A 14,384-nucleotide genomic window follows, 5' to 3' on the forward strand; every position below is an offset into this window, starting at 1 on the left:
ATGCAGACTAAAGTAGGATTTAATCTGCCGCATTCACAATCTGGGGTAAGTCTTCTAATTGTTTGGCTATGTAACTGTTACCATACCTGGGATTTGAAGTAAGATTACTCCTTACAAGGCTACCTCCAGGACTGGGCTCTGGGTGGATCCAGTAGGGAGACAGAAACCTTTCCGCTTCTCTGAGATACACAAACCAAAAAAGGGCAGAATTAAAATCAAACAATGTCCTTCAAACTGATCTGCAAGCAAGCTAAAGAGACTCCTTTGTTGGTGGGTTTGGACATCATTCTGAATCATCTCAGTATTTTTATCTGTTTGTGTATAGTGCCCAGAGTTTTAGTTACAGGACTAGGTGCTGTGAATGCTTTGATGGCTTCATGCCACAATCCTTGCTTTGCTCTTCATTTCTCCATCTATAGAAATGTGAAGGGGATCCCCTTTCCTTGTAACACCAAAAGCAAATGAGTTTCCATCACCTAGACCTACAGCTACTGGGAATATTTGAACTCTACATTTTACCACACTGCAAACCCTGATCATCAGAAAAAAGGTTTTGTGGCTCTGCCCACATGTTAACAAGTGGGAAGTGAGCCAGGGAACTGGAAGCCCAGGAGAGGAGAGAAGCTGCCAAATGCAGCAACCTCCACGGGGTACTTCAGCCCTCTCACACAGGCTCCCAACTCCCCTCAGGGACGAGCCGCCCGGCAGAGCCCGGCCCGGCCGCCTCTGCACACCCAGGGCGGGAACTGCCACTCGAGGCACCCAACATCTGGTCAGGGCCACACCTTAGTGAAGAACGTGGAGTCGGAGCGGAGCCCAGAGCGCGGAGAGGGCTTAGGCACATTTCATCTCCCGGCGCGGCGGGACGCGGCCGGCACCGGCACGGGCCTCGGCGGCGGCTCAGCCCCCGCGCCCTCACCCCCGCCCTGCAGCAGTACCGCCTGCCGCAAGATGGCCGCCGCAGCCCCTCCAGCTGCTCGAGCCCATGTTGCCATTGGCTGGCTCAGAACACCTGGTCCGGCGCTCTGGTACGCTGATTGGCCAATGCCGTGAGGCAGGCTCAGGCGGCTGAGAGACGAGGAACCGGGAGCACGCTCCCCCGAGGGGTCCGTCAAGATGGCGGCCAAAGGGCAGCTGCTGACCTGGTGAGTACGTTTACCCCTCTCCGCCCAGCCCCAGCGGGGCGCGTCTGAAGAGCGGGGGGCGGGAAGGTGTCCCCTCGCTCCGCGCTGCGCCGCCGAGAGAGGAACGCGCCGCCCAGCCCGCCGCGCGGCGGGGCCCGCATGCGCCGGGGGGCAGCGGGGCGGGCCTGGGTTCCCGCGCCCGCCCGGCTCCGCCCCGTCGCTGGGCGGGGGGGGTGTGTGTGCAATTTTTTGTCGTTCTCTCAGTGGAAGAGGGGAGGAGTGAGTGCGCTTTCCCTGAGGAAGAGTTAGCCTGTATGTTTATGTATGTTCAGAAACGAGGAACAATTAAGTAATACACGTGCACGGTATGGATTTGGAGCCGTGACGTTGTTCCTGTTTTTAATATGAAAAGCCCTACAAAGAAGTAATTCGGCTTTTTAAGCCTAGAGAGGTGAAGCCCTACAAAGAAGTAATTCGGCTTTTTAAGCCTAGAGAGGTGAGTTGGTTTTGAATTAGTTCATTTGTGAGGAAGACAGAAATAAATCTTTTCTCATGCCTTTCAACATAACTTGGGAAGACTGGCATTGTATAAAGCCTGTACACTGGAAGGGCTATTTAAAAAAAAAAAAAAAAAAAAAAGACAGTTTAGAAGGTAAAGTCTGCGTAGAAGACAAAATATCTCTTTTCTGAAAAATTAAAAACAGGATTGTTGTATTTTTCTCAAAATTCCAGCAGTTCAACCCAATTTTTGGTTTTGACTAATGAACATCTGAAAGCATGTAGCTCCATCAGGGTTTATCTCACCGTATCTAGAATTTATACCCTGTATAATGAAATTGTTCTTTTTGGACTGTGAAGAACACCTGTATTTTACTACTGAAAACCAGTAGGGAATTAGACAGTATATATGTAACTTCCATAAAGAGGGAATGTGGAAACACTGTGTAGATAGCCTTTTTTTTTTTTTTTTAAATAAATAATTTTGTTCTTTGCTTCTCAGGGGCAGATGTGGCTTTAACTTTTTGTGCATTGCAATGTTCTTGTTTTGTTTTTTTGTTTTTTATTATCAGGGATATTTCACCAAAAAATGGCAGTGAAGTATTTTTCTCACGCGAAATTTATGAAAAGTATTCATTGGCTCCGAGCCTCTCTGAACTATGGCATTTATCAAACAGGTATATTCTGTTATATTATAATTTTGTGCTGTTTGTCATGATCCTGTTGATACATACGCTTACTGTTTTGGGGGAAAGCTACATGTTATCTGGTATCCAAGGATTTGTTACTGACTCCTTGGTCCAGCAGTTGGTCTGTGCTTTACCTATTGTGGAACCTCAGAAAGTGGGAAGAGTCTAGGTTGGGACCTGTGGTTTTTCGTGTCTTTTGGGGGGTAGGGTGGTATTTTGGGGGTTTGGGGATGATGTTTGAGTTATTTTTTGTGGGTGGTGCTTAATTTTTTTTTTTTGCTTTCTCTTATGTACCAAAGAGGGATGAAGTTTGACCCACATTCTTTAACTGGTCACAGTGAGGATTGTGTAACCCATGAACCAGACCTAATTCCTTTTAGAAATTAATGTCTTGCTGTCTGTCCATGTCTTCTCACTTGGTAGAAGGCTGACAATAGTGTACATTGAAATCCTTTTTATTTGTATCTTTTGGAAGTAGCCAACACTGTTTACATAGATCCAACAGTGTCTTAGGTACAGGTGGAGATGCAATTAATTCCTTGAGTAATGAAGAAACTGTATAGAGTGTTAGCTGAAGAATGAGAAATGAAATTATGTGAACACAGGTGGTACCAGTAGTATTGTTTGTGCAGTTTTGATGTCTTTTTTTATTTTCTTAAGTTGAGGAAGCAGAGTCACCCTTTGTTTCGCATAGTGAAAAGCATAGCTCATGCTGCTGGATTTCAGAAGTTGAAGGACTGTATTTGGGCTATTTTTTTTTTTTTAAATAAGTTGTTAAGCTGGTAGGGAGATACAAGTGACAAGTGTCTCATGGTGGATGAACATTCATACATCCCAGAATGTGGATGGGAGACCAAGGTAGCTACTGTGCTCTAAGTGAGGAGTTCAGCATGTGGAGAAATAATTTGTTGTAAAGGGGAATTACTGTATTTTTATGAACTAACACTGAGAATGTGCATTTGAGGGGAATACCTGTCTACATCACATGAGTCTTTGTATCCCACATCTTTAGAGAAGGCTTTCTGGTTCATGTCTGTCTGAGCAACTTGCCTTGAACTGACAGAGATGAGGACAGCCCTCTCAGCTTGCTGTTGGGTACACTGAATATTACTGTAGGATTCTTCCTTTACATGATGTAGAAAAAGGGTTTCTGGAGTAGAGATGACTGCACTCAAGAGTGGGATTGTGTTCAGTTGTGTATGGTAGAAGTGGATTTATAGCCAGAAGAGAGGTTGCAACCAGAAAAATTCAGAAATTGGTGGAACTGGGTTGCGTGGTCATAGTCAAGAGGAAGAGAAATGGAACCTGTTGGGGCAAATGTGAAAGTAAAAGCTGGAAGAAATTTGTCAGTTTTTATATTGGGGTTTCTGATAGATATTTACTGAAGTGTATGTTCTCTCACCATAGAAGCTGTGAAGGCAGGTTGCTGATAAGGAGAAAAATTTAAGCCATCAGCTCAAATAAAGTATAATGCTGTAAATATGGACAGAAAAGCTCCGTCAGATTATTTTGGTTTGCACCCTGATGAAGACTGTGACAGCACTGCATACTGAAATGATCTTGATGTGCTGCCATTTCATTCAGTGCTGAATATAGCCAATTTAAGCTGCTAGAATTTCTTGATGTTCCTACATTGGCATATCTGAGTCAGCATCTTGTTGCTGCTGCAGCTTAATTAAATTTGCCAGTTTGTGCCATGAGGATGGACACGTTCTCTGATTCAGAGAGACAGCTGTGAAATATTATTAAGAACTGTGGACGTGATACTGCTGGATTTGAGTAACACTTGAGATGTTTTCTACTGCTGAAATCGTATCTTAAAAATATGCTTTTTCCAAGATCAGCAGTTAATGTTCATTTTGTTAACTTAAAATATTTTCTCTCTTAAGAACAGTTATTTTCTATAGAGCAGGGCTAAGATGGCCTTCATATACTGGAGTTCTATGAACCAGCTTTATAATGTTGTATCTTTGTTGTTGTTAGGGCAGCTATGCCCTTTGCCTTAGCCCAATATTATTTTTGGCAACTTATTTCAGCATTGTTTGGAGCAGAAAATGAAACTCTTGAATTGTGTACTCTGTTTTTAGGAATTCCTTCATTGAAATCTGGAATTTCTATTGTTACAATTCAGTAGTTTTAATTTACTTCTTTTGCAGTGAAAGAAAGGCTTTTTCTTGTTAAGTCTTTCTCCTTTACTATCATAACTTTGACTTTTAAGTTAGACCTTTCTGAGTGCAAACTGTTTCTGAACTCCAGCCAACAAAATGTTGAGACTTTGTCTTTTCATTAATAATGGATGTTTCTAGAACAAAGAATTAGAGTTTCATATTTAGCTTGTCACCACAATATTGAGTATACAGACTAATATATACACTATTTTGTTGGGAAAAAAAAGATTTTTTTTTTTTTTCATCTTTAAACCGGTGGCAAACCTGCTGTTGGTACTAAGGGTTAGTCTGATTGTCCAGGTGAAGTTCCAGAATAAGAAAATGCCTGTGACATAGACTAGGAATTGGAATAGAACAGTATCTCACAGTGTGCATTTTGCTGGATTTGAAGTTTAGGCTTGCATGACTTCCTTAATTAATTCTGACAAATATTTATGTGAAAAGTGTAAGTTCTTTCGTTTATTACTTTTCTTTCAGAGAGGCAAAGAAAAATGTGGAGGCATTGGCAAACTCTTCAGAAAACAGACAGACTTGTAGCATGCAGGCTGCAGATCCAGTTGAGGCAGAGGCTAAAAGCACAACTGACAATCATCCTTTTCCAGAACCTAGGCTCCCCTATCCATTTACTTCTTGTTTGACTGAGAAGGAGCAGAAAACATATTTATATCTCATGACTAAGTACTCAAAAAAAGTAAACCGTTTTCAAGTTAACGCAGCAAGTCAAAGAGAATTATTCACATATCTGGTAAGTGTGCATATATGTACATATGAACACCACAGAGGGAGTCATACATTTTTTTTTTTTTTGTTACAAAGAGCTAAGGAAAATGTAGCAAAAATGTTTTTAAATTCCATTTGTCATAGTTTCCTTTTAACACAGTATTATGAATGGTAATGAAGGCTTAAAGTATTCAGGATAACATTTTTAATGTAAATTGAAAGTGTATTTGGTTATTTCATTGAAAGTGGATGGGGTTTTTGTGGATTTTTTGTTTTGTTTTTTAGTAGTAGTCTAAACAACTGATGGTAACTGTAGATCTTTGATAGCTGATAAAACACTCACCCACCCTCAAAAAACACCACATTTTTGGTGGTTAAGAAGTTGACCTTCCTGTGATTTTAGCATTTCATAATGGCATGTAGCAGTCTTGTATAATGTTGGGCGATGGATACATTTTGATGTGATCTTTGACAGCACACTGTAATGGGAACTGTCTTCATTAGCATGTGAGGGGACCTGTGCATTGACCTTCTATGCTTGCCACATTAATGCTTATGGGAGTAGAAAGGCACAAGTTCACACTTGCTGCTTAGTCTCAGCAATGTTGTTTAAATAGTGAAAGGCTATGTCTCATCTTGGTTGGAAGTATCATTTTAGTTGAATCCTGTATAATGTAATTAATCAGCAGATGTTTTTGAGCCGTTACATGTGGTTTGCCATGCTACCTTGTTAATGCTAATTCCTTTATTTTATGCTGTAACAATGGGAAAGTCATTCCCAGGCAAATCAGTGCCTACTGCGTTGTTGTTACTTATAATGTAATTGCTTATGAAGTCAGAACTGATATCTTTGTGACTCTGTCATGTAAACTTGCTCCAACAATGTCTCGTAACCTTTCTTCTTATAAACCACCAGTATATGATCAAAAGAAGCTTGCTGTTTGTTGGGGAGTGGTGTTTTGTTGTTCTGGGATTTTTTTTTTAAGGAAATGGGCCTTGCAAAAAAATTTTTTACTGAAGTCGAACTCTGAACATATGGAAAGACTTGCCAGATTGATCAACAAGTGGAATCTGTGCCCTCCTTCATACCATCACCTGTACTACCTCTCTGGAAATTTTGCTGGTTATATACCTAGCCTACAGTATTCCATTCTGTCTTAAAAAATAGATTTTTCCTTCCCCCCAGCAAATGAAAGAAGTAGTAAACAATGAAATTGCAGAATTTATGAAATTTGCCCAAAACGCTGCAAAAAGCTGCGCCCAAGATTATGATGCCATCTCTGAAGATGGACTACGTTATACTGAGGTAATTACCAATACTGTGTTTAATTCCTTCTCTTCTTCAACAGTCATATTGGAGTCGTGCTTAAGATACGTAGGCACTGCTCATGGGATCTGATGTGCCCTGAACTTCTGCTGATTCCATGTTGGGATGAGACATGAGAAGTCGCCGTTTCCCTTACGCTGCGCAGCATGGCTTAGCCCACAGTTTATTGTAGCCAATAAGACACAATATAAGTGAGGTCACAGAATGCAATACTGTACAAAGATTTAGTTATCAATTAAGTAAATGACATCTTTATATTTGGGAAGGGAGAAATTGTATTTTTACTATGCATTTGCATTAACTAGCTGCTCCTAAATATACACTACTGGACAAAATGTTAAGCTTTCCTCCACAGTGACATGTTACAAAGTCACTTTAATCAGAGGTTACTCAGGCTTTAATCATAATCATCTGCAAGTTCATGCTGTGTTAAATATCCACTTTGATGATTCTAAAACCAGACATGAATGCGACTTTATATATCGTTCTCGGTTTAATAGCACATTTCAGGAAAAGAATTCTAGAATACAGGTTCATTAAACTTTCCCATCAGTGGGTTGACTTACTCTTGCTTGTTTTCCTCATAGTGTCTTGCCTTAATTGAACTGGCCTACTCTATATGCGTTTTGTTAAAATTTCAGTCTTTTCTAGTAAGTGCCGCATCACTTTCTTTTACAGAATAAAACAAGAATAAATGTGTTTATGAGAGAGTAGAGCATTTAGTTAAATTCAGAAGGATTGCTTCTATTTCACCATAACACTTTTTATTATGTGCTTTTTCACACACAAGATATATTTGTTCTCCCATTAACACACAGTTTGGGCAGACATGAGGACAAAAATCTTGCCTTTTTTTTCTGAAAATGGGGATTGGCTTTGTAATTTTATATCTTACTCTCGTGTCTATTTTTCTAAGTGATTTTTGTCATCTGATCACAAAATGTGTCTCCAGACTTGAAGTCCTATTTATAGTTATGTTGATTGATATTCTGAGTTAAAAATTAAATGGAGGCACATATTTAGTTTTAAATAATACTTGCAGAAATAACTCATGCTAGTTACTAAATAAAACCTAAATGTCTTAAATGCATAATCCAGATATCAGAAAAAATTATCTTAGGGTCTAGAGTTGACATGAAAGCAAGTTTCAACACATACGGAATCTTCCTGTGTCTTTACCTTTGCGACTTTTACCTAGGCCTAGTGTAAATTAGGTAGTAACACAAAAAAATACTAGTCCCTCTGAAAGCCAAGATAAATAAACTGAAAAGAAAATAATCACCTGGTTTAGTGCAGTTCAAACTGTACTAAACTTTTTTTTTTTATGGTTGGTCTGAGCCTGTGTGCATACGTTGTTAGCCTTGCATATGAAGGGTTGAGAATTTAGAGTATGTTTCAGTTCTGATACCAGTGATTGTAAGATTATTATAGAGTTGTACTGGTATCTATAAGTTTTTAAACACTGTCTCTAACTGGAAAAGTTGAACAAGTTTTTTAGCGGTCATCTGCTAAATATATCTGTATTCTCTACAGAAAGTATATGCAAATGGAACTTGCAATTGCAAAAAAAACTTTTAAAAATTAAATTCTTATGAAAGATACAAATGCATAAACTATTTTTTCTTTTTATGTTAGGAATTATTACGTGCTTGCATTGGACATGTGCAAAAGTATCCTGAGTTTTACACGCTCCAGGAGGTCATGAGTATCATGGGAGGAAAGTTTCATACACAGTTGACTTTTAGGCTGGAAAAAAATCTTCTTGTAATGGTAATATCTTACATATAATTATTGTTTTGATGTTATTTCAAATAAGTAGAATTACATCTGGATTGTGTTATGCAAGGATTCAGGTTTTTTACAAGTATTATTCAATGCTTGGGTTAGGGGGTTATAATTTATAATTAAAAGTGTTAATGAAAAAATTAATTAAATTATTTTGGTAGTAAAGCTGTTAACACTCTTCACTGTATGTTTGCAATAACAAGATTACTTTAATAGTATTTTTTTTAATATAACACTAACTTTATAATGCACCTGCATAAATTCTTAATATTTTTCCTTATAAAAAGTGCAGTGTTGGGTCAGCATGATTTCTGATAAAGCTATTTTCTGATGCCGCTTGATTTCTTCAAGGGTACAGCAAGACGTGGTAAAACAGATTTCCCTACCATGCCTGTTCAACTGCCCACAGATTATAAAACTGTTACATCTATTATAACTCCAGAAAAAAAGGCTTCTATTATGCACAATGTAAGTAACCTTTTTATTGTCAATTTTAAGGCATATTTTGTAGAGAAGAGCAATTTGGTCCTTTTTATGTGGCAGCATTAAATGTCGTTTGTTTTTTTTTTTTTTTTTCTTCCTAATCTTATACATCTTATAGCATAGGAACATATATTGTATCAACATTTGTTTAGTATTTCATTTATAGCAATCACACTGCCCTCTTCAAAAGTCAGGTTATTACCTTTCGGACCTAGTACCTCGTGAAGGGACTTCCTCTGTTCCCTCAATGAAACATTGAAGAGGTCCTTAAACTGGAACATACTGTCTGTGAAATCTAGATAGAATTGTGTATTACAGTATTCTTTTTAAACTTTGCTTTGCAATTTCTAAGCTGGCTTCTGTATGTGTGAGTGTGTGTACATACATATGGATACACGTAGGTGTAAAGGCTTCTGATTTAAGAAAGAAGTGTTGAGGGTAAGAATAAATACTTTATCTAGTTTTCTGAAAAGTCGGTTAGGTTAGCTCACCCTGGGAATTTCTTTTATTAAACAGCATAAACTCCATTTCCGAGTTGAACAATTTTTGGATTCCATTCGACCTTACCGTTAAATATCTGATGTTTCTGTTTGTGTTCTTCCACAGAGAAAATCAATGAGTTTTTAATTCTGTAGAACTTGGTTTTTGTGACTCTCTATTCCAGATAATTTGTTATCCACTAATTTAAGGAGTTTGTTCACATATCAAAACCAAAACTTTCAACAGAGGCACTGTGATTGCAAAAACACTTTTGCTTAAGAAAGTAGCAGAGGTGACACAAGAGAATGATACATACCTCAAGAGATGTTATAGCTATAAACAGAGAATATTTCTGATGATGTCTCAGGTGGCAGAAAAAAGAACATAGCTAGGTTTTTCTTATTTCTCTCTCGTGGTCCTCAGTGCTCCTGGGCTTCCGTCATCTTCTTATTCCTTGATGTTCTCCTCCCACCTCCTGAGCATTCCCAGTCTCTTCTCTTCATGGAAACCTGTTCTCATAATGTTTAATAATTTTATCATTTCAATTCTGAATTTGTAATCTTCATTTTTTTTATATTTATTCTAAGATTCTTTATATGTAATCTGTATTCAAACAACTGTGCAGTTTTAACCATACTTTAATGTTAGACGTCTTTATTGTGTTATTACTTAACTCCTAAGAAGACCTATAGTACATGTGTGAGTGAATCTGGTTGTTTTGTTTTGGTTTTTTTTTCTTCTGCAATGCACTCCCATATTTCACGATCATCCAAATTCCTATTCAATCTAGTAATTCAAATTAATAGGAATGAACTGAAAGATAAAAGTTAAGAAGATATTTTTTTCACGCTTTGGATGCATAAGATTCAGCAAAAAACTTCAGGGGATTTTTTTTGCTTTTTCATTTGATTCTGAAGCCTGGCACTGTGGTGATATTTGGGCTTTTGGGGGTGGGGGTGGTTAATCCATGTTTGTTTGGGTTTGAGGTTTTTCTTAATAATTTAAATTTATGTGTGTCTTTCTTAAAAAACCTTTAAAAATTTAACTTTTTTCTGTTTAGGATATTAGTTCAGATTCAAATGCAGAAAAACTTGCTTTGAAATACTGTCCTCAAGTAGTTTTAAGTAATCAATCATTATTTACTTTACTGAATAATCATGGACTAAACTACAAGGAGCAATGGGAACTTCCAGTTTGTATTAAAATGATCCCTGTTGCAGGTATAGTATGTTTTTGTTATAAAAATGATGTTTTTGTCCATGAAGACCTTTATATATTCTCGTAATGCTTTTCGAGCTGACTGAAGAACAGGAAATTAGAAAATCCAGTAAAACCAGCTGCGGGAAGGTAGAAGGTAGTCTGGTTTAGTTCACGCAATAATAGAATCATTTAATTTTGGTTTTATTTAAAAAAGAAAGACACTAAGGTTAATGAAAATCATAATTGTAATTGTAATCTCAGATTTTTGCCTTTTCTGAGGAAGCAGCATTCTAGAATGCAGCTATAAAAAATAGTTTCTCTTAAGTACTTCCTTGTTTTTAATTTAAGGAATCAAACAAAGTAATAAAATTTGACTTATTTAGTTCACACATCTTAAAGGGCAAAAATCTGAAGTTAAGAGTTTTCAGCTGTTGTCTGGTAAGGAGTCAGGGACCTTTGTGTTGTAAAGAAAAATGTTTCGTTTAATCGAAGTTATCATAAAAAATGAACTTTAAAAAATCCGTTGCTATAGTTTGTCCTCTGTTTTCAAGGAGGAAAGCTGATAGCAAGGTCATTTCATAGTTTTCTATACCTTGTTCCATCTTGTTACTGAGAATAGTAACAACCTCTAGAGGTATCACCATTAACATTGAACTTGGACATACAGCTATTTTCCACTTGGAGGAAAAAAAAAATCAGTTAAATGTCCTTTTGCTTTTCAAAACTGTAATTTCTACTCCTCGCAAAGAAAACAACTGCATGAAGCTGTTACAATTACCAAGTTAACTGATTTCAATAAGCTAAAAAAAGAGAAATTCTGACATTTTATGAAAAAAAAAGAGCAAACATTTTCTGGAATTAAAAATATCTATTTACATCATAAAATAATGAATAAATAATTAATGTCCATGGAGATCACTTTTCCCATTTGCAACAAAAAATGTTTTGAAGAAACTGATTAACTCATGTGAATGCTATACTTTAGTTGTCAAGCACTCCGTCAGTACTTTGAATATAGATTTCCTCTCTTGTTACTTTTTTTTTTAAATATACTAGTATTAAAATAGCATCATATTTCATGATGAGTGTTTATAATGGTTATTGTCTTGGAATGTCCGTGTTGTGTGCATTTCTCACACAGTTGTATAGCAGACTTCTGGATAGTAGTAAATAAGCTGTCAAATTCTGCAAATCTTAGAAATTTTGTACTTTCCTACATGAAATTAAATTACTTTATATGTAAAGGTGTGCCTGACTCCTTTTGTATCAGCTTTACAGTTTTTAAACTTAATTTTTAGATCCAAAGTTAACACCTAAAGGGCATTCAGAATATGTTAGCAATATCTACTGTTCTTGAAGGGTTTCTCCTCTCCTTCCTTTTCCACTTTCCCTGTAACCCACCTCTGGCATTAATGATATTTTTTTCATCCGCAGATTGGTGGGTTTTTTTTCCTAAAACAGTGATAGCATGTTCACCATGTGCCTCTGCTTTCTGTGTAATATTGGGCAGGGTATCACTGTTATTTTTCGATGAATCTATGAATGATTCATGTGTAAGCGTGTTAAGGTGTAAACAGCAGAGTGGGACAGCAGAGCCCAGACATAGTTACTGATTAGAAGAAATATAAACTGCAGCCATCACTTTTGGGCAATGAGACTTAAAAAAAAAAAAATTGAGGTTCATCAAAGGAAGAAAAAATGGTCTTTTTGGAAAACAGAATACATTTGATGATATAATGCAGTTTAAGGAATGATGAATCCTAAATTTTTAGTTTACAAATTCTCTATTTAGAACTGCATTTAAAATATGATTAACTGTTAATGTGGTGTGTATTGCTGCTGCAGGATCCTAATAATTCACACTGTATCTGGACATACTTTTATTTTCTCTCATTAATGAATGAGAGGATAGTTTTTCATCTAGTGTGAATATGGAATGGATTTGACATTAATTGGAAGTTGAAAGATTTATTATTTCAATTATACAACAGTCTTTTTTTCCTTTCGTTTAATAAGTACTCAATCTCTTTCCATTCTTGAAAAGGCAGCAAACCAGCTAAAGTGGTTTATGTTGATTCACCCCTGCCGAGAAAGGAAATGACAGTAAGAGAGAGGAACCAAATCTTCCATGAAATTCCAATGGACTTCCTAGCAACTAAAACGTCTTACGTCTCAATTTCTGGTGTATCAATGGACAAACCAGCCGAGGACAATCCGTTTCAGTGGGATGTATGTAGCTTCACCTCTTCTTAAAAACAAACAAACAAACCCAAAAACCTATGTTATAATTCCTAAGTTACTTGTTCCGTGATAATGAAGGAAAATTTAGGTTTCCTGTTGGTAGTTTTTCTACTGCTGAGTTACAGACCCTATGTTTTGAAATGTCTGTCTAGTTCCTTTAAATGCTTCTATTACATCGGCATCTCAGCTTTAATGTTTACTTCATTAAAATGTATTTTGATCAGTTTATTTAAGTGGGAAAAATCTTATGAACCTTATTTCTCTTTTGAAAGACCTTTCAACTCCTAGGACTTAAGATATTCTATGTTAAACACAGGAATTTTTTTTTTCAGTTACTGCCCCTCTCTCCCAACAGTCAAAATATGGATAGTAGACCATTTTTGATGTTTTCAGTTTGACAATGTCTTATCTGTGATTAACACATTCTATTTCTTGGTTTGTTTGCTGATTTTTTTTTAATATTATTGTTTTTTTCTCCCTGTGTTAAGATGTCTTCTGATACCTACCAGTACAGGAAGATTCCTCTTCCAGATGACACAGGGATGGACTTTGATGATGATGTTACAGAACTGGAAACTTTCGGAGCAACTATCAAGCTCTCAAGAACTTCTAAAATGGAAAGTACTTTTCCTACAGTTAGTAACACTGCTAAAGTTTTGTCACATGGTCTAAAAACAGGAAAAAAAAATACATCCACCATAAACAGTGGAGGTGAAGAAGAGAAAAACACCATTTCTGAGCAGGGAGTTTCAGCATGTGCCAGCACGCAGCTTCCATCATTAGATGGCATTCTATGCTTCAGCGCTGAAGAAAATTCATCTCAAAAAAACTTTAATTCGGAGGAGGTAGGACTGAACAAAGCACAGCATATCATGTCCAAAGAAGTATCGGGCAACGAGACAAAATTAAATACTCTGTCTAATGCTGTTAGTTGCAAGAAAGAGTCTGATGCTGCACAAAAAAATGTGACTTCTTTATGCAGTAGTGACACAGATGAAGAGCGTTTGATAATTGATACAGAATGTAAAAACACTGATTCTTGCAAAACAACTGTACCAAACACTGTTTCTCATACCTCAGGAGAGACTGCCAAATCACCTTCCCCCACACAGATTCCATTAGCAAGCATGACTGATGGCTCAGATATCATGGAACAGGGAAAAAATGCCTCCAGAAAGCCTACAAGAAAGTTGTCCAAAGAATTTGATCCTGTTGGACAGATTTTGAAAATGCAAACTGAACTTCTCAAGTCACCTTCCCAAAAAGCTCATGAGCAGCCAATGGTGAGCTGTGATAATTCTAATGCTATGCCAGCCCATGTCTCTCAATCTCCAAAAGCATTGGTGACCTCCAGCACAGAAACTGTGCCAGCCCCTGCCTCAAATCCCAACAGCTCATCTAGAAATACCTGGACTTGGCTTTTTCAGGGAGTGCCGAAGAGTAAGTAATTATGTTCATTGTGTGAGGAGTAGAATTTCAAATTTTCGGTAAAATTTAACAGAAAAATGTTCTAACTCCTTCATCTGAAGAACATCCTAATAGTACCTCTGTTACATATATTTAGAGATGTGACTTTTTTTCTTTTTTTTTTTTTTTTAACAATACCTTCTCTGTGTGAGAATTACTATCTTGCACATACGAGGAAGCATTTTGGGAGCTGTTTGTCCAG

General features: G+C 37.2%; 1 protein-coding gene and 1 long non-coding RNA gene across 6 annotated transcripts in view; one reads left to right on the forward strand and one right to left on the reverse strand.

Moving 5' to 3' along the window:
• LOC148050253 (uncharacterized) overlaps positions 1 to 1,275 on the reverse strand; it is a 43,618-nt gene extending 42,343 nt beyond the window's left edge. For all 3 annotated transcript variants that reach the window (XR_015701255.1, XR_015701257.1, XR_015701254.1), the window contains exons 1-2: positions 1,143 to 1,275; positions 87 to 179 (exon numbers count right to left, since the gene is read on the reverse strand). This is a non-coding gene — a long non-coding RNA (uncharacterized LOC148050253). The remainder of the gene's footprint in view (positions 1 to 86; positions 180 to 1,142) is intronic.
• Positions 804 to 14,384, forward strand: part of ICE2 (interactor of little elongation complex ELL subunit 2) — a 30,317-nt gene continuing 16,736 nt past the window's right edge. The window contains exons 1-9 of one of the 3 annotated variants that reach the window (XM_087743339.1): positions 804 to 1,145; positions 2,195 to 2,299; positions 4,957 to 5,224; positions 6,386 to 6,505; positions 8,162 to 8,296; positions 8,663 to 8,779; positions 10,335 to 10,494; positions 12,519 to 12,703; positions 13,204 to 14,155. In XM_087743339.1, the coding sequence (XP_087599465.1) occupies positions 1,117 to 1,145; positions 2,195 to 2,299; positions 4,957 to 5,224; positions 6,386 to 6,505; positions 8,162 to 8,296; positions 8,663 to 8,779; positions 10,335 to 10,494; positions 12,519 to 12,703; positions 13,204 to 14,155 (2,071 nt within the window). In that variant the 5' untranslated portion in view covers positions 804 to 1,116. Of the gene's footprint in view, positions 1,146 to 1,604; positions 1,621 to 2,194; positions 2,300 to 4,956; positions 5,225 to 6,385; positions 6,506 to 8,161; positions 8,297 to 8,662; positions 8,780 to 10,334; positions 10,495 to 12,518; positions 12,704 to 13,203; positions 14,156 to 14,384 lie in introns of those variants that run through there. The other 2 variants (XM_087743338.1, XM_087743340.1) reach the window with 2 other exon arrangements.

The sequence above is a fragment of the Nipponia nippon genome, unplaced genomic scaffold (assembly GCF_047370975.1).
Source record: "Nipponia nippon isolate SJK-2023a ecotype South Korea unplaced genomic scaffold, ASM4737097v1 scaffold_9, whole genome shotgun sequence".
NCBI classification, from domain to species: Eukaryota; Metazoa; Chordata; class Aves; order Pelecaniformes; family Threskiornithidae; genus Nipponia; species Nipponia nippon.